Source organism: Anas acuta, chromosome 2 (assembly GCF_963932015.1).
Source record: "Anas acuta chromosome 2, bAnaAcu1.1, whole genome shotgun sequence".
Taxonomy (NCBI): domain Eukaryota; kingdom Metazoa; phylum Chordata; class Aves; order Anseriformes; family Anatidae; genus Anas; species Anas acuta.
This window is the reverse complement of record NC_088980.1, coordinates 57770357-57798077: the sequence shown is the minus strand read 5'-3', so window position 1 is coordinate 57798077 and position 27721 is coordinate 57770357. Positions and strand designations below refer to the sequence as shown.

At 40.8% G+C, this 27721-nt stretch overlaps 1 protein-coding gene across 2 annotated transcripts in view; it reads right to left on the bottom strand.

Annotated features, from left to right (window-relative positions):
* Window positions 1-11507: 11507 nt before the first annotated feature.
* The window catches only part of EGFR (epidermal growth factor receptor), a 159511-nt gene continuing 143297 nt past the window's right edge, over window positions 11508-27721 (bottom strand). Inside the window, exons 21-28 of one of the 2 annotated variants that reach the window (XM_068674841.1) lie at window positions 25005-25160; window positions 24093-24168; window positions 22735-22881; window positions 21851-21948; window positions 20733-20900; window positions 20590-20637; window positions 20337-20439; window positions 11508-19287 (exon numbers count right to left, since the gene is read on the bottom strand). In XM_068674841.1, coding sequence (XP_068530942.1) covers window positions 18911-19287; window positions 20337-20439; window positions 20590-20637; window positions 20733-20900; window positions 21851-21948; window positions 22735-22881; window positions 24093-24168; window positions 25005-25160 — 1173 coding nt within the window. In that variant the 3' untranslated portion in view covers window positions 11508-18910. Of the gene's footprint in view, window positions 19288-20336; window positions 20443-20589; window positions 20638-20732; window positions 20901-21850; window positions 21949-22734; window positions 22882-24092; window positions 24169-25004; window positions 25161-27721 lie in introns of both variants that reach the window. The other variant, XM_068674840.1, reaches the window with a different exon arrangement.

Sequence of the window (27721 nt, the reverse complement as noted above, 5' to 3'; positions counted from 1 at the left end):
GATTAACAGAATTGTCAGATATATTCCACTTGCCAGACTTTATTTATTTATTTATTTACATCCAGTACTCAAGTGCATGTTTTCTAATACCTAATGTTTTTACTGTCACCGTACTGAATGGCAGTATCGTGTTCACACTATCTGATCACAGCATGTTTTGTAGTTCAGCGTGCTTTTGTTCTGAGCATTTTCTAACGTAAAGATGAGTGAAGATTTGAGTACGTAAAGATCTGAGTTTGGTTGCAAATCTTGCCAAAGCTCAATTATATCACTTAGACACAGTCCATAATAGCATTAGTCAGAAGTCATGCAATTTCCCAGGGGTCCTTGAGAAACATTTTGTCACAAGGAAGTAAAATGCCCTTTTTTTCTGAGATTACTGCTGTTCAGTTGTATGGTGTTACTTTTATACAAAACAACATACAATCTGCTGGACAGATGTCTTAACATAGAGCAATTCTTTTTTTTTTTTTCCCCCTCCCCAAATATACCTATCCAGTAATCCTAATTTTTCTTGAATTTCACATACTCATATCCTTGCACCAGTATTTGCTGTAGCATTTGAACTTTTCAGCCACATCCATTTTCTTACCATGAATACTAAGTCTTTACCTTAATGAAGGTGATGGTTGGTGTTTGGATACCATGGGAAGACTAGAACATCAAGAGAGTTATTGGGAGTATCCTAAGCAGCAATGTGTGATGAAGGACCTATTTTAAATTTTGCACAGCAGTGTTCACTGGGGACATCTCTGAATCAGCACCTACTTTGATGACATGCTGGAAGTCTCTCTTTATCTTGCAAGGGATGAAGGTTTCCCAACAGTCCCCAGTGCCCTGACAGTATCCATCTGATTTCACAGCCCAGGGAATGTTGTATCCAGTTGGGTGCAGCAAATGGTTTCTGATGCGTGCAGCTTACCGACACGGAAGAAGAATCTGTGGGCACAAAAATCAGTTTCTCTTGCCATTTCTAAAAGTAGAGCTGCTAAGAAAAGCCTAGTTCAGTGGCTTTGTTTTTCAGGACTGTTAAAAGTGCGAGATTATTTTTACTTACAAAATTCCTTTCTGTCACCTCTGATACAACATTCCTCTTCCAAACAGCTGAGCTATTTTTGCTGGAACTTTCAACAAAAATAAGCACTTTTGGCAGACACCAGGAAAAAAAAAAAAGTTCAGAAAAAGTACACCCTAAAAAGAGAAAAACTGTGGCCCACTGAAGACACTAGGGAATTCTTGCATAATCTGATTTAAAGCAGCCACTGTGGCTCCCATTCCAATTACTGTTCTTCTTCTACAAATCAAGGATAACCAATGTAGAATTAAACCACATGGGAAGCAGAATAAATCACAGTCATCAGGCTGCAGAGTGCTTCATTAAGTCAGGTAAGCTATCAGCTTTCCATGCAGAAAAAAAAAAAAAAAAAACAGCCCTGAGGGGACAATATAGTATCAGCATAATAAATTTGGTGGCTGACAGGATAGAGACAGGTACAGGCTTTGGTTATGAGATCTTGCTGCTCAGCAGGGTGCACACTCCTCATAGCTGTGGCAGATCTTGCCTTCCTAAGAATATAGGGCATGGAAGGGTCATGAAGCTGAAGAGCCCGCAGATGGCTTGCAGAGTGAAGGAAAGGTTGGAAGAGGGTAAACAGTCCCATAAAGTGTAGATGGTGATTATGGACTAAACAGCAAGTAGACTGAGAATGTGAAGGGAAAAAAAAAAAAAAAAAGCAAAACCCAAAAGGAAGGAAGGAAGGTAGGTCAAGGAAGTCTTCCAGGACTTTACCAGATTCCAGGACTATTTCCTAGAATAGAAGACCAGATCTGCCTACATGATGATTCGATCCAGCATTTTGATGATGCTACCATTTTCATCCAACAATTAAAATGATTCCATCTACACACTTGACCTATGTCAATCGTCAGAAGACAGCTTTCAGCAAACCCCAATTCAAAGCAGTCAAGCACCAATAGTTCAGAAATTCCTAGTCCCCTACTGATTCTGTGGGTTTTCCAGATCTCTCTATGAATATTTATAGTCCTTTCTATCTCTGTTGTTGAATATAAACAGATGGAGGGTTTAAAAAAATATAAAAAAAAGTGTGGTTTCTAGGTATTGGTAAATGCCTGGATAGACTGACCTCAAGAGATTATAGAAGTAAGCTCTTAAGAAGCTTATCTAATCTCATCTACTATTGAACCTTTATTTTTTAGAATTAGCACCAGTCTATTTTTTTTCCTGAAATTATTTTCTTCTTAAGTGGGCTGTCTTTGTGATACAACTGTGGGTGTAGTTGTGTGTGTATCCTGATAATACACCTACACAACAGGAAACATGTAATGCTTGTGATAGCATTTGTCTGATAACAAAATGTTTGATCACTTGGAGGAAAAAGTGAGGATGGGGCTCTGAGCTTTGATGTATTTTGCTCCTTGTCACAGTGTAGGAATCAACATAATCTTTGGTACAGTACCAAACTTTCTGACACAATAGCTTTGCAATTTTGAAACACCAGATCAAAACCTATGTGGACTTATTCAAGGCCTGAAAATTTTAAATGGAGTACATCAAGGGCAGGAATTTTGACTTAAATATCCCCAGATGGCCAACTGGTATAAGTTAGCACTGTCAAATTCCAGGCTAAGCCTGTAAGTCAGGGGAAAAGGTCCCAGTGTAGAAAAGAACTTCTCACAGGAATATGTGCTGGTAGTCTGGGAGTTTCTGTAGTCCCACAGAGCTTTCAAGAAGGAAGGGATTATGTGGGTTTTCAAGAGGTAAGGAGGTGCCCTTCAGCCAGTGCAATGTGAACTCGATCTCTCTTTGAATTTTCTTATCCTGGAAGTTTCCCTTAAAACTGAGGAAAGCCTTTGTACAATTCAAACAAACGGTGGTTATGTAACTCAAATAAAAGATGTGAAGGTTGTCTTGTGTGAAGCTGAGACAAAAGTGTCAGTGCATACTTTTCAGAAAGTGAATATAATGAACTTTGAGGTTCCTCTGTGCAGGCATGCATAAAGGCTTTCATCTCTATCAACAGATGTACACTTCTTTCTGCAAGAAAGTTAAAGAGAAAAATCCCATTGATAAAAGTCCTTTTGGTGTTTTAGTGTGTCTTGCAACCATTTCCACATGACAAAACTGAAAAAGTCATACCCCATTTGGACAACTCTGCTTTGTTTCCAGTGCTGTTAGCAAACCATGACTGAAGAATTTTTTTCTAATGTTTCCAATTACTCACCTCCAATATTATGGATCTAGTTTTAATTCTGCACAATTTCCCTTGACTAAAACAACTGAAACTGGTAAAAATTGCAAATAAATTAATAAAAAAGCAAATCCTGCTGCTCTCATTTAATTGTCAGTGATGCCTGCTAGCAATAATTTTGTCAGTCTTTAATGGTAGTCTCCACAGAAGCCCCAAAACTGAAGACATCTATGGATTCTACCATGGCAGAGCCTTTAAAAATTTGCATTTGAAGTGAACTAAATAATATTGTCCCCAGCGAAGCTTTATGATACTAAGGTAGTCACAACTGCATCAGCCAACAGAATCTAAGAGAAAGTAAAAAGTCACCTAGAATTTTGTTCAGAGAAGGAAGAAAACACTCCTATGAACAGATTATTCAGTATTTGTTTTTAGGTAGATTCTCAAACTCCATTGTAGCCAGTGATGGAAATCTGAACTCTATAAACACTTTTCTAAAACAGCTTAAGAAGGTTTATGAAGTGTTAAGGAAAAGTTTCCATAAATGAGTAAAAATGACATTTTGAAAACAGTGAGAGTCAGATGGTAACCACTGCTAGGAAACTGTCTGAATTTGTGTATGTGTGCATACTTTGAAGAATTGGGTCCTAAGTGATCTGGTTATTTAAAATCCCATTTTAGAAGAGACCTGCCTACTTAAAAGTCTATTCCTCTGAACTTCCACAAAAGGAGTCACATTATGCTATACAGTGTTTTTGATGTCCATAAGTCTAAGAGGAAATATATAAACAAATATAGATTTTACTACAGTTTTAACTTGTGGATTTTAATTATCAGCTAGTGAGTAGAACTCAGCTTTCATAATATGCACAAGCGATTAATGCTCTTATCACCAGCTTGGCGGCAAAACCCACTGCAGTGAGACTTTTTGGGACAGACTAGCTTAGGTCTCTAGATGAGCCACAAACTTGCCTCCCCATACTTAAAACCTTTGAGGAGCAAATGGATAGATACCCAGGAAAACAGAAACAAAAAACTGAGAATAGTAACTGCAGTGGGACAGAAGAACCTACTTGTGCATAAAGGCCTGCCTATGAAAACAAGGATAATGGTCTAAACTGCCAATTTATACTCATTCCAGCCTTGCTTTTCAAATATTGCATACTTATATTACACCAGGAACAGTTTCTCTGAGCTTCTGTGGCACTACTTTAAAAAGCTAAGGATATATGCATGGCTTTGCAGACCCACATAGAGAAATTCACTCCAGCAGAGCAGGCAGATGTGCCATTAGTCATGCTTTAAAGACTTAAGTGGGACATAAATGATGCATATTTTCTTACACAGGTTGTGTACACAGACATACATTCCAATAGCATTGTTAATGCTATTTGAAGTATTTTTAGAAATGCTTTGCATTCAGTGGTGAGTAAAAAAAAAAAAAATCTGTGCTTCAATTGACATCTTAAAGGAATATTTAGAAACTTTACTACCGTTTTCCCTGAGGCCCTTCCCACGATAGCTGTAATACTGAGACATGGAAGGTTAATTAGTGAATATTTGTAAAAGACTTTGAAGATGAAAAGCTTTTTTTCTCCCCTTTTTTCTCTTTTTTTTTTTTTTTTCCTTTATGCTAAACATGCTGGTGGTTATGAAGGTGGGTTTTCTTATATCTTTGTTTTGCATGCTGCACTGAAGTGGTTTGCTATGAGTCCAGTTTATTGTCAGATTTTCAGAGGCAATTTTACCAGCTCCACTTTGTGAGTGTACCATCTGCCTTTTGTTATGCTAATGCCTCTCTCATGGGTTTACACTACCAAGGGTGCGGGGTGATGCAGGAGGAAGCCAGGCTCAAGTGCAAAGTTACACACCACCAGCAACCACCACTGTGGACCAAACTGCAACACCACCCTGTTTGTAACATTAATGCCCATCAGAGTTTCCCCTTGACTTCACAAAACATGACCTTGCAACCTAGGAAGTGAAGCTCGTTGAACAAGATCTGCGTGAATAACTCTTGTTGAAAATTTCAACCCACACTGATGTTCCTTCTAGACAACCTGCTCTAGGTGGCCCTTCTTGAGTGGGGGGCTGGAACAGAGGTCCTCCAGAGGTTCCATCCAACCTCAACCATTCTGTGATTCTGTTCTGCTTAGCATAATACTGTCTGTTGTGAGATAGAAAAGATGTGACAACAGTTTTGCCATTGGCAGGTTAGACAAAAACCTTCCTTCCATATAACTCCATACAAAATAACAATATTTAGGGTAAAGAACCAAGTACTAAACAACATGCATTACAGTGTCTTCTGTTCATTTGAACACAAGGGCTCAGCAATAACAGCAGGAATCAAGTCTAATTCTCAGAACTTTCTGCTGTTTTAATCAAGATACTAGTCTTTCCCTTCATTACACTCAACAGGCCCTTCTTTATCAACCATGTAAGCTTGCACAGGAACTGAAGCATGTAACAAGGCAAAGAGCAGTCTCCATCACACAAAATAGATTATATTTTTATATTTAATAAAGTAGCTAATACTATTCTGCCAGCAATCTTGAAAAACATAATTTATTAAACTTTCACTACGTGAGGCCACGTTGTTGTGTTGGAAAACTTTATACCTAATAGAAGTAGGTTTGTGAAACAGGTTATATAGGTACAAATATGTTTTGGGGCATTTACACATTTGAATATGTTTATAGCTAAGACTAGAGTTTTCCTTGAGAAGATGCAAATAGAAATTATTAGACTTCATCTTAGTCACTGCCAGTTCCTTGGCTGGTTGTTGCTTCATTTGCCAGCCCTGGTTCTGCATATGCTGAAATGAGTCTTCCCTATAAAAAGCAGCTATGACAGAAAAAGATCATTAAGAAAAGCATCAGTGTTGCTAAGAAACTTTGTGTTGAGATGGTACAACGCACAGAATAATAATTTCTAAAGATATATATTTCTTCTCAATGAAAAACACAACACATTTCCCCAGTGAAGACCAAATTCACAGCTGAGCAGCCTTTTTAGCCCAACCTGTATTAAAACACTAATTGTATAGTAATATGATGTTGAAGTGAAATGGTATAATTCTATCTTTTTCTTGAAATTATATTATACATTATCATTGCAAGTTTATTGAACACTGATTTCTCACTATCTGTGGGAAAGTAGTCACTGTCTATATATTTATGTTTTCAATAAAAAAAGAGTGTCCCTATTATATGTCTCAAGGTAAATATTGTAGTTAACTTAATAGAGGATAAACCATAAGGTCATAAACTGATGTAAAGCACCATTGGCTCAGTGGATTCAAGTCAGCAGGGCTCCAATTGGACCCCATTGCTTTATACTACCTGGAGAGCTGAAGCAGCCACAGCAATAGGGAATAATTTTTCTGCTTGGTGAATGAGAGTAAATCACCAAAAGCGTTTCAAGTATGGCTGGAGCCAGGCTTGCCCTATAGTTTCCACCAGTATTGTTAAAATTCTGTCTGTGTCATCAGATCAAAGGTCAGTTTGGCAAAATGTCATTCCTCTCCCAGTGGCTAAAATGTAGTGTTAAAGGAGTGTGTGAAAAGGAGGACATGTATCCTCCTGGGGTAATGCAGTTTGCAATAAACCTAGTTATTGATTTCCTGATAGCAGCTGGGTAATATTTTGGTGCTTTGTTGTGTGAGAAAGCATAAATTCATGTTGTGGTCATTAGAGTAGTTTGGAATAGATGTTAATAATTAATAGCAGTCTTTCCACCCAAGAAAATTTTCTGGGTAAACGTTTTGAATGATAACTTCAATACTTAGTAACCCAGCATTCAGGATGAAGTGTCATATATGAATGCTTTAAACACTCTTTGAGGTAATATCTTCTCTATGTAAGCAGCTTATAGGCTTGCAAAATAGTTAACTGCATCCTTCAAGAGACTATATATGTGCCTATGCCCTTTTCTACCTGCTGAACAAACCTCTTTGCAAGAAGTTGGGTAGACCTGTGTGGTGCCAGGAGTTGGACCTGGTGATCCTTATGGGTCCCTTCTGACTTGGTATATTCTATGATTCTAATTAGACCCGAAGACCACATATTCAGCATCTCTTTGCAAAAGTCACATTCAGTAAAGGGGTTTGTTTTCCAAGCAAGGTCTGATAGATTTCCATTCTCCTCTGATGAAGAAACAAGTCCAAAAAATAAACAAAATATCTGAGGAGTACTCAAACAACTCCCCACTTTTCTTTAAAACACCAGTTTCTCCCTCCCCACCAAGTCTGTTAAAGAGCCTCTGACTTGTCTTATCTCATCCTTCCTCCAAGTTCTCTCTCCCTCCTTAAGAAGGATGCTCTTCTTCCATCCTGACAACTCTTATGCAGCTACATGAAAACCTATTATCTCCCTCCCTATTAGGCAAACCCACACCAGCCTGGTTTGCATTTCTTTATCTCATTTTCCTGTTGTACTATATATTTTCCTACCTTCCAGGGTTGTTGTGAACCTAAATTTTTGTTGCTCACTGTGAAGCAGCCAGTGTCACCATGGAGGTCTCTGCAGGATTACTTTGGGTTGTCTGAATGTGCCATTTCTACTCTCCTATCTCTTGACACTCGCTTCCCTTTGTAACCAGCTTGCTGAAAATCCTCCAGGCTATCCCCACTGCCAGCATCTCAACGGGCCCATCTCTTGCTACATAATGATTTTAAGCTTCCCAGGGACCGTTGTCCCCTTGGGAGAGGTGCCCAATTGGTCTGAACCAGCTTTTACTGAAGGAAAGCATCAGAGAAGCCACTGTAATTAGCACTCTAACAAGGATGCATACAAAGATGAATTTGGCCTCAGTGATACCTCTAATAACTGTTGTTTAATCACATATAGATCATAGTTTCTCCCAGGAATTGCTTGCTGCCTGCCTGCCTTTTTGTATTGATTTCAAAAGCCCGTTGCCTCACCACCAGGTAACTAGGAAGGTATATCTTGATGCTGCCTGCTACCTGGTGGGATAACATTCCCTTGGCACACACAGACTTCCTCAGCAGGGGTATCAGCCCACTTGCTTGCTCTTCAAATGATAGTCGAAATATAACAAGCATGGTTTTGCCATACATCAGAGATATGAAAACTGGGAGAAAGCAGTCCACCTTTTGGGGGGAACGCAGATCCATGGTCTTATCACTTACGGAGATGTACCTCACAGATGTGTGTGCTGCCCTCTGCAAATACAAAAGGTCCCTAAGAACACCATTTTTGGAATAAAAGCATCTTGTTACTTTTGCTCACCTACACAGCTGATGTGTGATGGGAATTAAGATTGTTCACTTAACACTTGATCTGAGAAAAATTCAGAGCCCTACCTGCTTATAACTGAATTTCAACATGCTTATTTGCAACAAAACACAAATAATCCAGATTTTTAGGCAAATCTCCATTGTGTTCTGAACCAATAAAACACGTAATAGGAAAAAATTGTATTGCAAGACAGGGGATAATATAATAATTTTTGAAAATATATGGAAGTTTTTACTTTGGAAGGATTACATAAGACCATGACTTTTCACCAAATATATATTTATTTACTTTGCAATATGTCAAATGTATGCTGGAATCTCCTCAAATGAAGAAGAAACTCTGGAGAAAGACTACTTCCCACCAGTAGTTTAAAAATCACAAGCCAAAAATGAACCTAATTTCCTTTGTCCTGACATAGCCTGTCTACCTGCATTATTTTAACTCTTCACAGCATTATCTGCACAATATAGCTTCTCTTACATGACACGAAAAATAACGGAGTGCTATGGAAATGGAGTACTTCACAGGAACATGCACAAGAGCTTTTGGGGGCAGAAGGACGTACACTTGTCACCAAGGAGTACAGTCATGTCCTTGGGACACACATTGCCATGTCAGATGTCAGATCTCTTGTGCATGTAATTGCATTGCATACCCACTGAAACTAAGCCATCAGAGAGAAGGATTTATTTTCCATCGGATCAGTGCAGCAACCCTTTACAGCAGCAGCCCGTACTTAGCCTGGATTAAATGTAGCGTGAACCTGTACTCTGAATGGACTGGAAAATAAATTGCCCATGCAAGCTATTTTTCATTTTTTATTTTCTTTCTGCTCTGTTTGCTTGGAGACAGATACTAAAGCTATATATTCGTGTACGGTTTCTTTCTCTTCCAAGAGAGGGCACTGTTAGCCTTCCTTCCAGTGCCTTCAACAGCAAGGCTCATTGCAGCACCAGCATGCTTGCTGGGCACGAAGCACCAAGCGCAGGCCCCAGAGCCCATGCAGGCTTCACAAGCTTTCTCTCTAGAAATCTCCGATAGCTTTATGTCCACAATCCCCAAACAGTGGGGCTGTCCACAGGGGACAGGCTGGGAGGACCTCACCACCCTGCTGTGCAAGAGCTGCCTCACTGTTATGTTTCCATCGAGCCCAGCAGGGTTGGGCCTGGCGTGGCTCTGTCTCCATGAGCAGTGGCAGAGGTCACACATTGCTGTATTTTTTATCCACCATCACTAAATTCACAAACAACTCCGGTGCTTTTGATGATTCAACGACTAGACAGAAACCGATACAGCCAGCTGTGACTCCTATTAACTGCACTTTGACTTGTTAAGAGTGCCAGTACAAATACAGCTACATAAAATGTCTGTGCGGGAAAAACAGCCATCTCCTGTATCATCATAGCTCCCACCTGAGAGGGATGGAGACCTGTGAAGTTTACTGCAACCCATATCTGCACTCAAAAGGAACAAATGAGAAGGAAAAAACAAACAACAAAAGAAAACCCAGCTCATACAATAGTAGATACAGAAGACAAATAAATCACTATTTCTGAGCTGGTTTAGTTTCACAGGGCTGTAACTCACCGAAAGCAGCAGCCTCTGGGGTTAACACATGCATTAAATGATGTTCCTTCTGCTCTCTTCATAAAGCAAGAGGTTTTAAAGCAAAAGGCTTTCTGAAATAGGAGCTCTGGTGTTAAACACCGCACAGATGGTGCTTATTAGAGAGATTTCAGTTCCCAGTGAAAAATTTAAAGCACCACCTAATCTCTATCTAACTCCAGCTCCTCTCCTAAATAAAGAGTAGCAATAATCTACATTTTGGGTCTGGGGGCTTACTGCTGAGTGTATGTACTTCCAGGTGGGCTCCAAGTGGGCCACCTTGACCCACAGGGAGGAAGCCCAACCACCCCACCAAGCACCCTGCACAGGATGTGTCCCTTGGTGCCTGCAGTCCCCGTGGCATTGCTCTTGGTGGGTCTGCCATGAGTCTGCCTCTGGTGGGCACCAACATTTGATCAGAGCCCATTTCTGTCAACAAACATAATGCAATTTCAAGGAGGCTGAGCTGGTGGATTAGTAAGCGCCAGCCTCGATGCCACATGGAGAAATGTTCTTCTGCTAGTGAGCCCTTGGCATGAGCTGCGCGGCTGCCACCAGTGTTGGGACAGAAAACCTGGCCACACAGACAGGATGGCTTGGTCCAGCTCTCCCATCTTCAGCGATGGACTGCATATGTAGGTCTGTCCTGGGCACTGCAGTAGGTGGTCTGGCTGTGGCTGTGGGCCTCCTCAGAGTGTGTCAGCTCTTACTGGCTATCCTGGAAATTTCTTACATGATCTGATGCAATTGTTGCTTGTTAAATGAGTTCCCTAAAGGTTTGCTTTGCTCTATCCCAGCATGAGTTTAGGAGTAGTAAAGGGCATGGCTTGATCAGTGCTGCTGAGGATAATGATGGAAGGATATGGCAGAGACTTGCCTTCCTCTCCTATCTTTAAATAGCAATTTTCTTTATCTTATCTTAACCTATCATATCCTGTGCAGGCAGATAGGGGGATTACACTGCAGCTGTGTTTCTTTGGCTGTCTTGTGCTGTTGCATCCTTTGTCACTTTTTATGTTTTAGTTATTTGAACTGAGATCAGTGGAATTTCTGAATGCTTATTCTTCCCAAATATCCACACATTTTTATACCCACCCCATTCTTTAGCAGGGGAATTTATCTCCATCAGTGTCTCCATCTCTCTGAGTATTGCTGTGCCTTTAATTTCCTACATGTGAAATACAGGGAAGAGCAGTTTCCTGCCTGATAAAGAAGGCTTTTAAATCTATCTGTAAATGGTTTTGTGATCTTCACATAGGAAATTAATGGACATATATGTTTCATTTTCCTTTTGAAGTTAATAATATTAATACTAACATATGTACATACAGTCTTCCCAAGGCAGGTGATCACTAAAGAGGGAAAACAAAACGAAACAAAACAAAAAAAAAAAAAAAAAAAACAACCAAAAAATGCTCCCAAACAGCAAAGATTTATTTAATTACTTTTATTAAAATAAAAATATCATGCATTAATACGCATTAGACATTTCTGAGAACCAGTAATATGAAGATTAAGACTACATCATTTCTGCATAAAATAAGTTGAGCTGGTAAAAATGCAGCCTAGTATTGGAAGGGACTGGATGGAAAGATGAAAATGAGAAAGGTGCTGTAGTGGCTTTTTTTTTTTTTTTCTCCTGTGTACAAAGTTAATCTATAAAGACAGAAATTATTTAATTTACTAATGACAATACCAGGGACTCATCCAGGCTGAACATGTACTGTCAGTTCCAGCTCCTCTCTTCTTTAGTGTCTTGTAGACCCAATGTATTTTGCTTTTACATTTATGACCCTGCAATTCCTGTTGTATGCTACGTGTTCTACCAGTTGGATAATTAAACACCAATATTCGGGGGACCCTGAGGCTTTATTTGTCTGGCTTTGCTAACAGAATTTCTCTTTCTTGCTAGTGTCATATAATAATGTAAATGTTTGCATGTATGTGACTCTAGTTGAGACTTTGACTTTCCTTACCACAGAGTCCTGCTGCAATGCTGTTGCACAACACATGACTATGAAATTCACAGATGGCCAGAAGTATGGCTTCATAAGCCAAATGTAATATGGATGAGAATTTGAGGGATTGCTTTGACTGTGCTTCTGCTTTTGCCATAAAACTGAAGTGAGAACCTGCCATGCATTTTGAAAGAGCAGCTTTTATTAGCGCCCTGATAAGCAGCACCTGGGCTTTCATATTGCACTTCCAATTTTCACAATTGTTAGCTGTATTATTGCTCACATTATGGAACTCCAGTACCGTATATGGAGAGAGGCCAAAGAGTCTTGGAGAGAAGAAAGGGTCTTGTTATTAGTTTCACTAAGCTCTGGATAAATCCCCAGGGTGACAACTTGTACGAAAATCTAAGTCAACCAATAAAGAACCCTTATTGTGAGTTCCTGTCTGGCTAAAAACCCTACAAGCTACCCACTGATTTTTCTTCCCCCCAAATACAACAGTATATTACAATAGAGTTCTCCAAAAATTAAAAACAATTAAAAAGAATAATATACACCTCATTTTTTATCGCTCAATATACAAACAATCTTTGATCAACAGTATAAACTATTAAACCATATAAAAGTCGAGAGTTTCTTATTGTACAAATAGTGCTTTCATAGTTGAGTAACTTTACAATGCTGCAAGGTACCGTCCGTATCTATGGGTATATTGCTTGACAGTTCATTAAAACCAAAACATTATTCCTTATACTCAATTGATTGCATCAATACAAAGCAGCCTAAAATGGGGCAATGGATCCATAGGATCTCTCATTATCAAAATCACTCAACATTAGCCTTGTTTTATACTCTCAGTGAAATCAAGTCAAACATCCCATTAATTTCAAGGGGAACAGTGTTAGGAATGTAGGATTAAAAAGAAACCTAGGTATGTGAGCCAACCTTCCTACCATTGTAGACGACTACTTCACATATTCCCTTTCATAAAATGTGAGGATAGCACTGATGGTATTTGAAATTCCACAGTCTTCAGATAGATTGTGAGAGGTCAGGAGAATGGTTTGGCTAAATTCCAGAGTGACTGGAAAAGATGTACCGTATCAGCTACATGGCAAGAAAACCTTCAGCAAGTCTGGTTGATAGGTTCACAGCTGTGGTTTTGATTTTTTTTTTTCCACTTTATTAATTAGAAAATCCATTACTTCAAAAAGAAAGGTACAGAGAGACCGCAAAACCCACTCTGTCTTGCATCCAGACAGCCTCATCTGCAACAAAGCTGAAACACATAAGAGGACAAGAGCAAAACTGATGATGGAGCACCAGCATCAAGTCTTGGCCAAAGGTATTTTGCCTGCTGACTGCAGGGGTGCAGGTGATGTGTCTTTTGCCAGCCAGGTCCTCTGTTCTCTCTTTTTCATCAGGAAACCTTTTTCTCTGATGTTACTGAGGGTTTCCTTGACCACTACCTGTGGTACAGCCTACTGTCTCCACACTTTCTCTCCTTGTCCGCTTCATCTTCCCATGTAAAAGAATGAGGGATTTATGTGCAGTACCTCTTACTCATATGAATGAGCTATAATGTTCAGTCCACCAGGCTATGCTAAGACAGGTGATCTGCAAATACACACAACGCCCAAAGTAGGCAAAACATGTGACAGAAAGTAAAGCCTATCATGGAAGTGCCATGATTTCAACTCCCCCTCACAATTAAAGTAATACATAACCCAAAGTATTATCATTTTAAACTCTCACTGCCAGCCTACACACTTCCTCACATAAAAAGTAGTTATCTAATCATCTCATCTTCACATCATTGTATTTTTTCCTGATGTTGAGCCAAAGCATAAAGTATTTGTTTATTTTTTTCTTGTGTCTTTGTTTTACAATTGTATTCAATAGACAATGAATCAAAAATGTGTAGAGGTCATAGATCTGGCCCTGAAGTGTTACCTGGTCCTGATATTTGGTTTAGTTTTCTATGGACAGGCCTCATCCTCCTGTCAAGTCCTCCTGGCACAGTGGCACTATGGCCCAGTCCCAATGAGTTCTGCAGATTTTCCCAGTAATGAGATGCTGTGGAAGTGGTTGGTGATCAATACCCTATTCCTTTAAAGCAAGAAAACAAGACATTATATCTTTGGTCCTAATGCAGCCTATTTAGAAAGCTACTTAAAGGTGTCGTGTTTTTCTTTTATATAAACTTTCTATTTTTTTAAAGGCTCCTTATAAAGTTGTATGTTGGAACAAAGAGATAAAACTTACAAAAAGAACACTAGAAAATGGGATTCCCATATAGAAAATTGAATCAGTGGTGATAAAACATTACAAAGCATTCTTGCTAAGTGTTATACACAGAGTTTGACACTTCATCAGTATACAGTTTTCATCAGGAGGAGGACACAGGTACATTTTCATACTTTGTCCTGATTCAACATTTTCTCATGGAGAAACATGGGGAGAAATAAAAGCCGGCATCCTGTAACACCTCATCTGGAGAGGCAGCAGTCATACTAATAGAATGTGTTGAACTCTGAATCTGAAAAATGAGTGCTTGTCTGGAAATGCAAAGTTTCTCACTGGCATCCTGGAGCACCCCCAGACAGCCCAAGGACACACCAGGCACCTTGTCATGGGACCTGCTTGAGCTGCTTGGGGTCCTGTGACATTGCCACAGCCCTGGCTGCACCCTCCAGGCTTGGGGTGAGAGTCATCCCATAGCACAAAGGCTGAGCATGCTGGGTTTTGCACAGGCAATCTCTGCAGAAATGCAGTGGACTTCTTTTCATTCTGGCAGTGGGAAGAAGTGTGTGCATCTATCCACTCTCACCCACGCGTGCAGTAACAGTCAATGGTTTCAGTGATGTCCTTTGGCAAATTTGGCAACTGTCTTGGGATGGATTAGCTGGCCATGCCCCAAACCTGGCATTACTCTCCCTGCACAAGCCCCTTCCTTTCAAATAAACCATGAGAGCATATATTGTAATGCTGGACGTTCACACAGCCATCTGACTGTGACCTGGGGGGACAGGGAAGCACCCTGAGATGTTCCAAAACCACCAGGCACAGTGTCTATTTCCAACTGCTTTCTCTGGAAAACTCACTGTGCAGTAGCCTGTCAGCTGGAAAAAAGAGTAAGATCCCACCCTCTAAGATGGATTTACCCTACCAGAAGTATTGCAACATGAAGGAGGTTTCCCAAGCCAACTCCCTTTGCAGCAGAAGAAAACAACCCAAGGCCCAAATGAAGTAAAGTGCACTGACAGTGTACACTGGAAAACATCAAAGCAATGTGAAGACTCTTGACTTATATTTTCATATACTGAACAGTTATTAAAAGTCTCCGAGCATGTAGTGCTTAAATTATTATTGCAAAAACAGTTCCTTGTTAACTGCTGCTTTATGATTAAGAGACAGTGAGCCCTAATTTGTGTGTGCTGTCATTTTGCCTTCCATGAGAAATATAGTGAAAATGGAATCTTTATTTTTTGGATTGGTAAGACTCTGCTAGCGTTTAACAGTGGCTGTGGCTGTTACATTTCCCTATTTAGTTGCATTTTAAAAAACGGTATTTTATACCCGCACCTCCTTGGAGACAACGGCAGAAGTTTTAAGTTATTTTTGGATGCTGATTTACGTAAGCTCTCAGTGCATTTATGTTTTTCTAGTATTTGAAAAAAAAACACAACTTCTGTGTCCCATTCAATAGCCTGCATTCTGTACAACACTGCATCAGCAAGGTGGTCCCATGACCCCCTCCCCGAAACCGCTGCCTGACCATGTTTGCTTTTACAAGCAACTGTGATGTGCATGGGGCTATTTGCTGTTAGATGGTCTATGACCTGCAGTGGGGTAAAAAAAGCCAACAAAGAAACAACAGCAAAAACAAAAAACAATATTTCAGCTACTTTTTTTTTTTTTTTTCTTTTCTGTTTTTTCATCTCAGTGGCAATGGTTGGCTACCTTGCTAATGCCTGTTATCCTACAAGTACCACTACCCTGTAGCACCTGTGCCTCCAGCAACAGCCTTGGAGCTATGCACTCCCAGTGCCACTGTATCTGCTCCTCGAGGCACTGCCAATTTATCATTTGCTGGCTTTTGAATCATTACCGAGCTGCCTATTTACATATCGTGGCTTACAAGGTACATATTTACTAGAATTATTTCACAATTCAGCTAATCCCACAAATCTGGAATCTTTCTGTATGCTTATATCAAGAGCTTGTAGTCCTAGATCCTCTTTCTTACTTTTCTCATGAGAAACAATGTATTCCAAAAATTATGATCTTTCAAACTTACATTGTTTAATTTTAGATGAATTTCCCTTACTAGTAAATAAGACCCTTACTAGTAATGAGTCTCTACTGAATTCCTCCTAATTACTTTAAAAGGGCAAGCAAATCAACCTTTGTTAAATAATTTTCATGCTACATAATGCTGGTGATACATATTGCCACTTCTCAGTGGCTTTCTTGTTTTAGATAGAAGGTTTAATCAAAACACCAGTACATTCTTCTGTGCAATAGTGTTGGAAAGATCCTGCGGGAGAACTTGCACTGTATGATTTTCTAGTGTTCTGCTTAGAGACATAACAGATTTAGCAATCTGAAAATTATCCATGATTTCTGTTAAAATACATTTTCGTTTTATTTACATTCCTCTTGGGGTAGTGGGTGGAGAGAAAAGCACTGCCTGTGCATACAGGCTGCACACTTGTGAGAGCAACAGAACAAATCTGCTCTCAGGAATGCACGGAGTAATCTGCCACAAGTTGGACACAGGAACTGAATTTTGGTTATTGTCTTAAACACAAACAAGTAATAATCAAATACTGCATCTTCCATAGTGCTGTGGTTTCACTGACACAAATCTGTGAAACAGCACACCAGGACTACCATTGGATTTTGACCAAATATACTTCTTTACCCCAAACTGCAGTGTGGCTGATGAACTACAGCACGCACAGAAGTTACTAACACATTTTCCACTGCATAACTCTTAAAAAGGGTCATTTCACATGACCACTCTTCTCCTTTACTCCTCAATAAATCTGTAAAACCAATGTTCTAAGGATTTTCTGCTTGATCCTGGGGTCCAGATGCAATACTTAAACTGAAGCACGCACTGAGAGACTCCAAGCACAGTGGCAGCACACATTTAACAATTTCTTGCTACTTAAAGTGCTACCTCAAGTAAGTTCCCAACACTTAACTAGTTAATGGCCTTCGTACCAGAATTGCCAAATGTGCATTTGATTTCTGAGCTAATGATTTGATTAAAATAGCACTGCCAAGCTGCTTCTAAGTTACTGGCTGAATTCACGCTTTGGGCATTTTACTCCTACTACCTTCATAAGAAATGTTAATGACGGAGGAGTTTAAGTTCTGTAACAGGGGTCCCTCGAAAGAATAGCTGTTTCACTTACTGTGACTGACACACTGTTAACACACAGGGTCTATATACTTACTATTAAGCTAAAATTCTAGCTTTGGCTGGTCTGCCTCTTCCACACTGGTAACAGACCAGGATGGGTGTTTAAAGAAGCAGTAGGCAGCCCTGTGTTTCAGAAGAAGACAACTTTTTCTGTCGCTCCAGATTACTCTTCCTTTCCTTAAAGCATTTTCACTGCTCCTCCTGCACTGACAGGGACTATAAAAGGTTAACCCAAGCGGGAGGTACAATGTGAAAATAGCCTCAGCCTCTGCCCCGTGTCTTGATACTGCAATTTGCTGTATTCTGCCTTGAAGTGCAGAAAGTGTAACGCTGACACCACCCTTTTCTTTGCCAAATTATATACAGGATGATTTCTGCTCGGAGTCCCTTTAAGAAGGGAAATAAAAGTGCTCGGCTAGAGCTACCTGTGTTTCTTGCCCTAGTCAAATTTAATTTAGTATAGTGCATCCTGTGTGTCTCATGAATGCTCCAATTTGCCACCATTTGCATTTCCTTGACATTTAATTAAAGACTGTTAAACATTATTTGACACTTCATTTTTCAGTTTTCAACATCTTTAACAGTTTTGTCGAAGAAAGACATTTTGACATCTCTACAGCTCCTACAAAATGGATCAGAAAAACGTCTTGTGTTTGACCATTAGAAAACCGAGCAGTGAGCACTTTATAAACATCTATAAATGATTCTGTGCTGAGTTCCTCCTGTCCGCTTTTAGCAGTAGTGGTCAGTAGGTGATGTGTCCTGCCGTTTGCTCCTCATGCTAGTTTTCCCCAGAGCGATCCGCCCCATCCTGCTATGGACAGAATCTCCCATACGTCCCCCAGATGCACTTTTCCTGTTCGTGCCAAGAAGCAGTATATGGAGCCAATTTGTAAAAATCCGGTGGTTTGGAATAACTTTTTCCGTTCCAGGAATTTTGGAAAACTATTTAGTAACATTATTTTTCTTCCTGCTGGTGATCTGAGCACCACATAACAGACCAGCAGTACAAGCATCTGATCTTGTAAAAGATCCAAGAATTCTGTTAAGAAACATTTATAAAAATACATGCTGTAGAAAGGAATTTGACTGTACAATGTGTACAGCTCTCAAGTTCATCCCAGAGTGGCTTCTTACCATGCTACCATTTGAAAACAAAAGGAATGCATCCATATTTCTCCTGTACAGGTAGATCTTGCTCCATTTCAACACGCATCTCAGTGCAGGGCTGGCACCTCAGTTAATACGTGGAAATGGGCAAGAAAAGACCCAAGCTGTCCTGTTAGATGGGCTTTGCAGTTTCAGCCCACGCGCTGAAAAGGGAAGGTGTGCTTATTGATGCATTGTGGTTGCCATTCACGCTGAGCAGAGTCTGTTCTTGCAGCAGCCAGGTGATTCACCACGAGTCTGACTTGCCTCGCTGCAAGAAGAAATTCTCTATGGTCATGCTGAAGCTTCAATGTATTCACTTTTTGGTGCTGCTACTCTCAAGTACTCTGGGTTTTCTGCCGCAGGAACTTTCAAGAGACCGTTAGGTTTCGTTTCCTTCGGTAAGAAGTCCTGCTGGTAGTCAGGATTGTCCAGATTTATTTGGTGGTTACCTGACTGGATCCAGTAAGGAGAGCTCTCAAAGACTGTTTTAGCCAGTGGAGACTGGTTGGTGTTGAGATACTCGGGGTTGTCCACGGCTGTGCTGTGGGAATTCTGGTAGCTCGAGTCCGTGGGGAGCTTTGAGTTTGCTGTGAGGCAGATGTTGTTGTAGATCGGATTCTGGACCATTGCGGTAGATGGTTTCTTGGGCATCAACTGGTTTACATACTCTGGAGTTAAAAACAGACAAATGAGATACTGAAAATGTAGACGTGTAACTAGTGCACCCGTTTGCATCACTCGAGGCGCAGTTTTAACCAAGCTGCACCACGCTTTTCGCACACAGCATCTCACCAAACTTCCCAGCTTTGCATTAGGAGGGGAAGAGAGCCAAATACAGCGACTGCCATGCTGTGGCACAAAGCGCACCACCCTGGAGTACACCTTCAGGAGTTCAGTGTTCAAAACAGCAGAAGGATGACTGACCACGAGACTGCTAAATAGCTACTGCTGATTTTAGTGTTGTGTGGGTGGCTATGTCCCAGATACTGTTCTGAAATTTCAGTCAGGAAGTTTGGCTGCCAGAAGCCATTTCCCTTGAAAAATGCTTAAAGACAAGGGAAATACCTTGAAAATACAGGATAGGCAGCAAGTGAGACTCCACATCTCGCTTACATGCCATCCCTTGCAGGATCTATCAGTCTTTTCAGCTGTTTTTTTGGGGGGAAGGGATAGAAGGTTGATTTTTTTTATTTTATTTTTACATCAAAAGCATCATGACTGCTTAACCCAGCACCAACTCCTTCCACACTTTCTGGCTTGCTCTACAACTACCCATGCTGTAAGTAAATGGGAAACTGTGAGCTTCCTTTTGTGTATCAACATCTGAAAGCAGTGACACTACCAGAAAACTGTTTGTATTGCAGAAAGGGCTTTAAGGGTGAAAAACATTTTTACAGGCTATTTTCTGAAGTAGTAGAAGGCTTCAAACATACACCCACACACACCCAAACTCCCCAGCCTGATGGCACACATGGCAAACATGAGGAACCTGGCTTGTGAAGGAACTGAAATGAGAGGTGGCCAGGAAAGTATAAGAAAGGATATGCGCATCCATTTTCATTCTTGCTTACTGAGCAAAAAAAAGCAGGAAGCATTTGGACTGCTTCCTTTCTCTAGAAGAAGGAAAACGACTATATTCAAGCAAGAATCTTAAGGGATATAACCAAATGCTTGTGAGTGAATAGCTCTGGGATGGACACACAGGAGAGGTACTCACCTGGAGCAGGCAGAAAGCCATCATCTATGCTGTCCTCCAAGAAGTTGCCTGTTGGATCTGAGCTGTACCTCTGGACAAAGCTGTCTTCCCTCACTGGGTGCCCCTGCTAGGTTGGGAGTGCAGAAAATCAGTATTGAAGAGACTGTTTTGTAGAAGCTTATTCGCATAAATGATGTATAAATGGAGGGAGGGGAGTTTCAATAGGAAAATGACCTCAGAGTGCTACTCCTCTTTTACAAGTCACCCCACTTACCCCATTTCTGTCGATGCAGGTTGTAGCAGAGTTGTTGCTAGTAGCGCTCTTTTAAAAAGAGAGAGAGAGAAAATATAGGCATCATGAGAAATGCTTCACTCTCAAATTGCTTTTTCTGTTATCAGAGAGGAAATGCTTCCTACCAATGAACTCAAGAGAGGAGTCCGGGATGTAGATGGACTGTTGAAGAAGCCCTGGTGTGGGACGAGATACTCATCTGCATCCACAATGTCTTCCATGTCCTCCTCCTCCATCAGAGTGCGATAAAACTTGGAATCTGTAGGGCTGGGCAAGTGCATCCTTTCGTCTCCCTGTGAGAGAAATCAGTGTGAGAAAGGACTCGCAGGCTCCCTCCGAGCCCTTGTTCTCTAAGACACAAAGAAATTCAGTAAGAAGCCCAAGATGCAATATTTTGATCTGCTTACTTAACCAAATTTACCTAGAATTTAGGAGAATTTGGGTCTGCGATGTCTATACTGCTGTAAAGTATCTGCATTTTTAAGAGGTTCAAACTCTGTTCTCCTTTAATGATTGCAGTATGTTACTGGGCATAGGCTGGGACCAGTACAAAGAAAATATTGACTGGTCTCGAAATTCTGTGTGGGGTTCTAGCTAAGCTGCTTAAGACATGGAAGGAAACAGTAGAACTTGGCCTTATATTATCAGCATGTGTTAAATGCTAATTGCAATACATTTTCTCAACTCATGCTGTTACTGAGCGTGAGCTCTCACTGCAGAGAGCATCACGAACAGCTCAGCTCTGTTTCCTTTTATTGTCAGAGCCAGAGAGGATGTTCAAAATCTATTCTGCAACTGCTCTCGCTTTCCTAAATGGCTTCCCTTTCCACATCATGTTTCAGCAAACACTTAACAGGAAATAATCCTTCATCGGCAGGGAGATAAACAGTCCAACAGATTCTTATTCTCTGAAATAGAAAGCTCTGTCATTTCAGTCAGCTTTTGCTCCCTCGCATCTATGCCATTTATACTGCATCTTTTAGTTTCAAGTAAATGCCAATAAAACAAAACCTTTTGCTGCAGCACCCAGCAGTGGTACAGGCAGGAGAAATCATTCTGCCCCAGCAGGAAGCATGCCATTAGAACATGGGCCCGTGGGGTCTGGCTTCTTTTAAGTGGAAAAAAAAAAGACATTTGTGGAAAACCTGTCCAAGCCAGGAATATGTTTTCCTACGTGTTATAAATCATTTTGGGCCTCATATTAAATGCCCATCAGACATGTTACTGCTGTGGGGTTTCCTACCTGTATAACAAGATAGCGTGGAGGGTCACGGGCCATTTTGGAGAACTCCGCGATCAGCTCACGGAACTTGGGTCGGCTGTCTGCATCGATCATCCAGCCTGGTGGGACAGCAGGGAGAGCAATGCACAGTTAAAGTTACTTTGGCAATCAAACACAGAACTTGAAATAAACCATACATGCATGGTACAAAGAAAGTTCATTCGCCAGCCACTAGCTGGTGTGAATTTCAGCATTTAAAATGCATGCCTGGCAGTTTTGGAAGAACGATGGAGGTAGTAAAACAGTGCTGGAAAACTGCGCAGGTGCTCCAGGAGTCCCCAGAAGTGCTGCACTACCGTGTGCTCATGGTAGCATGGCTCCTATTTCAGCAACAGGTACAGTTTGCTCCAATGAGAAGGTCTTAAATGCCACCTAGTGGGCTGCCTCTCAGCATCCTCACAAACACTAGTGAGCAGGGATGCAGCCCAGTCCCAGCTTAGGGGATATGTAGGAAGCAAGGTAATAATCTGACATTCTAGCAGCTGACATAGATGAAAAAGGGGATTGGGATTCAGAAGCCCCTTGCTGTGCCCTATCTGGTCAAAAAGTGCTTCAGAGACACCCTACCTCTTGTGCTATTTTACTGCAACAGTTGGTGCTGAAAAGAAGCAACTGAAAAAACAGGGAAGAAATCAGATGAGAACTCAGGATCTTGAAGTGCATCTGACAGTGCTGGGGTGTCTATCCTCATGGCACTCATCTTGTAAAAGGAGCACACAATCTTTTTCACATAACCATATTTCCATGCCATTGCCAAGAATTCAGCATATAGAAATGTGATATAATGAAAGCAACAGTGCCACTTTTTGAGCTTAGAGGAGTATCCACAAACCATCCGAACTCACATTTGACCATGATCATGTACACATCGATGGTGCAGATGGGAGGCTGGGGCAAACGCTCGCCCTTCTCCAAGACAGAGGAGATTTCACTAGCAGGGATCCCATCGTAGGGCTTGGACCCGAATGTCATCAGCTCCCAAACTGTTACACCTGCAGGGGGAAAGGAGAAGACAGTGACAGGTTTGGTGGGAGTCAGGGTGCCTGGCTGGGCGCAGAGAGGCAGCAAGAGTGTGTCTGCCTGTGAGAGTCAGTGCATACACAGCAAAAGCATTTTTTGCCATGATTTTAAAGAGAGACAAATTAATAAAACAGGTTGAAATCATACTTCTAGTATCTTAGTGTTGAATGTCTCACAGACTTCCTAGACCCACAGAAAGGAAATACAGGTTAACAACTCCCGACTCAAGCCTAGGAGGTGGTTTTAAAAATGGAAGTTGTCTTTTTGTTTAAAATTATCTCTTTGGAGACGAGCAAGAGCAGTTGTTGAAAGATGTGTAAACCAGCTGCCTCAGTGTCGTTTGCTGACATACCACATACTCTGTGATGTAGCTGTTGTGATTGTCTGGTAGCTTAGGATACAAAACAAGATTTTGGAAGCCAAGATACATAAATGGATTAAGGGGAGCAGAGGCCTTTTTTTAACAGGACACAGGGTTTGACCATCTGTACTAAACATTTTCCAGGAGTATAAGAGAATGCAGAGTGGAAATTTTGCAGCAAGTTTCTCTGTCAAGTTTCCTTTCAGCTCGTCTTTCTTTGAAGTTGACTTATGAAACTATACTAAGTATAAAATGAATTCTCTACAGAGGGTATTGCTTTGATTCCCTTTTTCTGTTGTCCTCTCAATACTGGGACATCCTACCACCTGCCCTGTGCTGAAGTACAGGCAGGTAAGTACTCCTAAACATTTTAGGCTACCAGGTTAGCCACCACCACCAAGTAAGTTTCTGCTATCACCTGAAATAGTGATGGCAGAAAACGGTGGAGTTACACCGATTAACACTACCTGATGGTGTGGCCAATAGTTTTAAGTCTGCCTATTCATTATTCTGTTTTATTGTCTGTCCAGTTCTATTCCACATGAAGATGCTGAAGAAAAGCCTCAGCAGAAGATGACCACATGGAGTGCAGTCTCCTACCTGCAGCTTCAGTCAGGGAAGAGCTCATCATGTGAAAGCATATTCTGTAAGACACCTTACACCTCACCACCACTCAGTTTTGTGTGAATTTTACTTTGTTGAATAGGTGATTTTGGCCCAGGTTTAAACTCTAAATCTTAAGATAATAAAAAGAATAAAGGATGCTGCATAGTCACTGCAATTGTTCCAGAACATCCACAATAATTCTGTTTTTAGACTCACCATAACTCCAGACATCACTTTGATGAGTGTAAATCCGGTGTAAAATTGACTCCAAGGCCATCCATTTAATAGGAACCTAGGAAAATTCACAAACAAGCCGTAAGACAGATCAAAATTTTATCAGCAATATTTACCACCAGGTGGTGTTTAAGCCAATAGTTTGGTTGAAGAAAGGAAAATAAAAAACAAAAAAAACACAACCAGCTGAGAGGCAAAGCAGGCAACTTCTGAGTCCCTTATTATTATTCTAATTTATTATGTTGAACCTGGAAATTGTGGAGTTTTAAGTTAATTAGAAATCTTTACAATATTTTTAACAGTCCAATTTATATTTTTTTATCCTTCTCCTATTGTAAGAAATCCAGTCTAAGGTTTATGACAAAGACGGATCTGTGCTCATATGGTTTCCATTTATGGTCTCTGTAATATTTGCAAGCAGCTTCTCTTTAATTTCTCAGCAGGATACATTCCCTCCATCAGCACGTAGTACAACATTGAAGGCGTGTTGAACCAAGTCTGACAGGTCTTTCTTCTGCTATAAATATACAGCGTTCCCTTTCTCTTCATAAACTGTACAGTGTTATTGGTGTTGGCTACATGATGAATTCAGACAGGCTTCTTTTTTCAATGTTTTTTTAAATAACCTTGGTTTTTCCCAGACATTCTGGGTGGGAATTTCAAAAGCATTTGTTGCTCTGCTACCTCTGCTCCCACTGCAGTCACACTGGCCTGACGCTGCTCTGGCTGTGCTCAGCGGACTCCCACAGTCTTCAAAGGCAGCAAGCTGAGATTGCAGCTGAGCCCTTTGAAAAGCCCACTCTCTTTTTTTCCTGTTTTTAACAGAAAGACTCATGCACAAGCACAAACACCAACGAACACGCAGCAGTTCATCCATACTGTGGTGCGTTTTACCTTGCCTCCCTCTGCGTGATACTCCTTCTCATCGGCACCAAGCAGCTTTGCCAGCCCAAAGTCCGTGATTTTCACATGCTGAGGAGTCTTAACAAGGACGTTTCTGGCAGCAAGGTCACGATGCACTAGGCGACGTTCCTCCAAATAGTTCATTCCCTGAAATACAACAGACCAGAGGTTGGCATCCCACATACACACTTTGGGCTCTGAGGCACAATCAAGTTGCCAAACTTCAGCTGCTCAGTGGTAACTGTATGCACACCACCATGTACACACGTTAACCTACCCCTTGTTCAGAAAAAGATTTGCTGTTTTGAATTACGTGATTCTGATTGTTAGGGTGAGGGCATGCATTTGCAGTTAGATGGAGAAGGTGGTGGCTGTGGTCCTGCCCTATAGTAACATTTTTATGGGTCCACATTCCAGCGGAGTCATAGAGAAAAAAAGGATGGCAGCGGGTATAGCAGGGGTTCTTCTAGAATTTAGTTCAAGACACAAAATCAGGATAGCGCTGCCAAATGAGTGGGCAAACCCATTTTTCAGCTGTGCTTGTGCAACTTTGGTGACCCCAGGATAGCGTAGTACAGACAATAACTCTCATCTGCCCTGTGCACACAGGCCAACCTCATTGGGAGCACTTAGATGCAAATGGCCTGAGAGGAATGCAAGTAAAAATAAATTAATCATTCAATATTACCAGTTCTGTGCCTCATTACCATGTACTCTGCCTTCTCAATGCTAACAAATAAGCATATGCTGGAAAGGTGATAAAAGGAAAAGGGTAAAAAAATAAAATAAAATTATTTTTATGGCTGAGCTCAGAGTTGCATCTATTTTCAAGTTGTCTTTGAAAAGGCAAGTTCTTCCAGTTTCACTGCCTCCCATGATTAGACAGCATTCACCATAGTATACGTGCTGTTTTGGTACAACTTCTCTTGAGGAAGAATAGACTTTTCTCTGGAGTGACTGCAGATCTCTCAGAAGATAAAATGGCTAATTGTGCTGTTTTGACTTTTAAGGCATGAATCTAACATCTGCCTCTCTGACCACAGGGATTATTCTCTGTTCCCTCAACTCCAATCTCTTGGTGTATGGAATCAAAAGTTCACAATTTCTAAGTTTCCTGCAAGATCCTTTCTAAAAACCACAATTATTCCCAGTCGATATATTTCTGCTGGCAGTAGCTTATGTGCTTGTATTTTTATGAAGCGAGAATTAATAAAAAGTGCTTCTCGCCTACAAAATTAACACCAAAACGATCACTGTGATGTGATGACAGAGCACTGGAGGGAGTAATTCCTTTCCAGCCTCCACCCTCTTCCTAAGCCCACTGTTAACCTGGACCACCAGCGAATCCTCCACTGCATTTTCTCAGCAGAACTTCACCCCTGCGCTAAGAGCTGCTCATGTTGCCAAAACAAACCACCCAAACAAACTGGCACAATGCCACCAAGAGTATGCATTTAATTATACAAATATATCCTTAATGAGCAGAGCTCTTGAAACAAAAAAATCTTGAGCTGCCGACATAAAACAGACTATCTTAAAAAAAAAATCACATAATCTTGCCCCAGTAGAGCAAAAAAATTCCTGCTAAACATGTATTTCTGCAGAGACTTATTAGGACTCAAAGCTGCTGAAAAGCAGAATGTCAGTTTTGCACTCAGCTATTTAAGATGCTGATAGCCAAAAGACTTGTACACATGGATAACCATACACCGGAGACGTTGAACTGCTCATGCAGAAAGTGCAGCAGATCTATAATTTTGTGCAGGCCTGGGATTCAAGCTATTTTCATCATTAAGGATGAGACTAATGTGTTCAGTTACTTCACAGTGTTTTTACACATGGTGTGTATATACTCTGTCATAACATTTTGTCTGAATGACATGGCTGTGTACCTCAGTGAAAGATGATGTTTGCAAAAAATACAAAGAGAAATTATTTCAAAGCTGTGAAAACAGAAACAAAAAGCTTCACAGTGGACTTGCCTCCCTGCTGGGTAGTTTCCAGACACAAATATACTTGCTACAATTTTTCTCCTTCCCAAAAAAGTACATTTTAAAGAGTCAGAGAAAGTCAAAATATCAGGCTTGACTTTATCAGATTAGTAACACCAGACTCATTGGTGGGAAAAAGCCATGCATGAGATTTATGAGGGCTTTGAGGAGAACTTCAGTACAGAGCGACACAAAGGAGCGTGCTGAAGGTCAAGCAGCACTGGAGAGGGTGGAGGTTGCTATGGGTGAACGTTGAACTGACGTGAAAAAAAATCAAACAGAAGCTAACAATTGTGAATGGCAACATTTCGGGCAAGTGCACAACAAACGTGATGCCCTGAGGATTGATTTGGGGACTGATTTTGCCACCTTAAAAAGCAATGAGGAGGAGGAGAAAAAGGAGGAAAATGTGGCCTCCAGCTCATCCTACAAAGCGAGTGAGACCTAAACAGTGCAGTAATTGATTTCAAATGAGAGAGCAAAATAGTCAGAATAACAGCAGTTCACATCCCGGGTGGATGCATAAATTAAAATTCATTTGCTGAGGAATGTGCTGTAAGAAGTACACACACCGAGATGAAAAATGTGCTCTGTATACTTTTGGTGGATATGTTTCTGAGGTCCTCAGCATGTTTCCTGAAAGCAAACCACAGCCAGGAGAGCCTGAGATGTATACAAGGTCTCAAGGGACCGATAAGGCTGTAAGTGTGTGGTTAA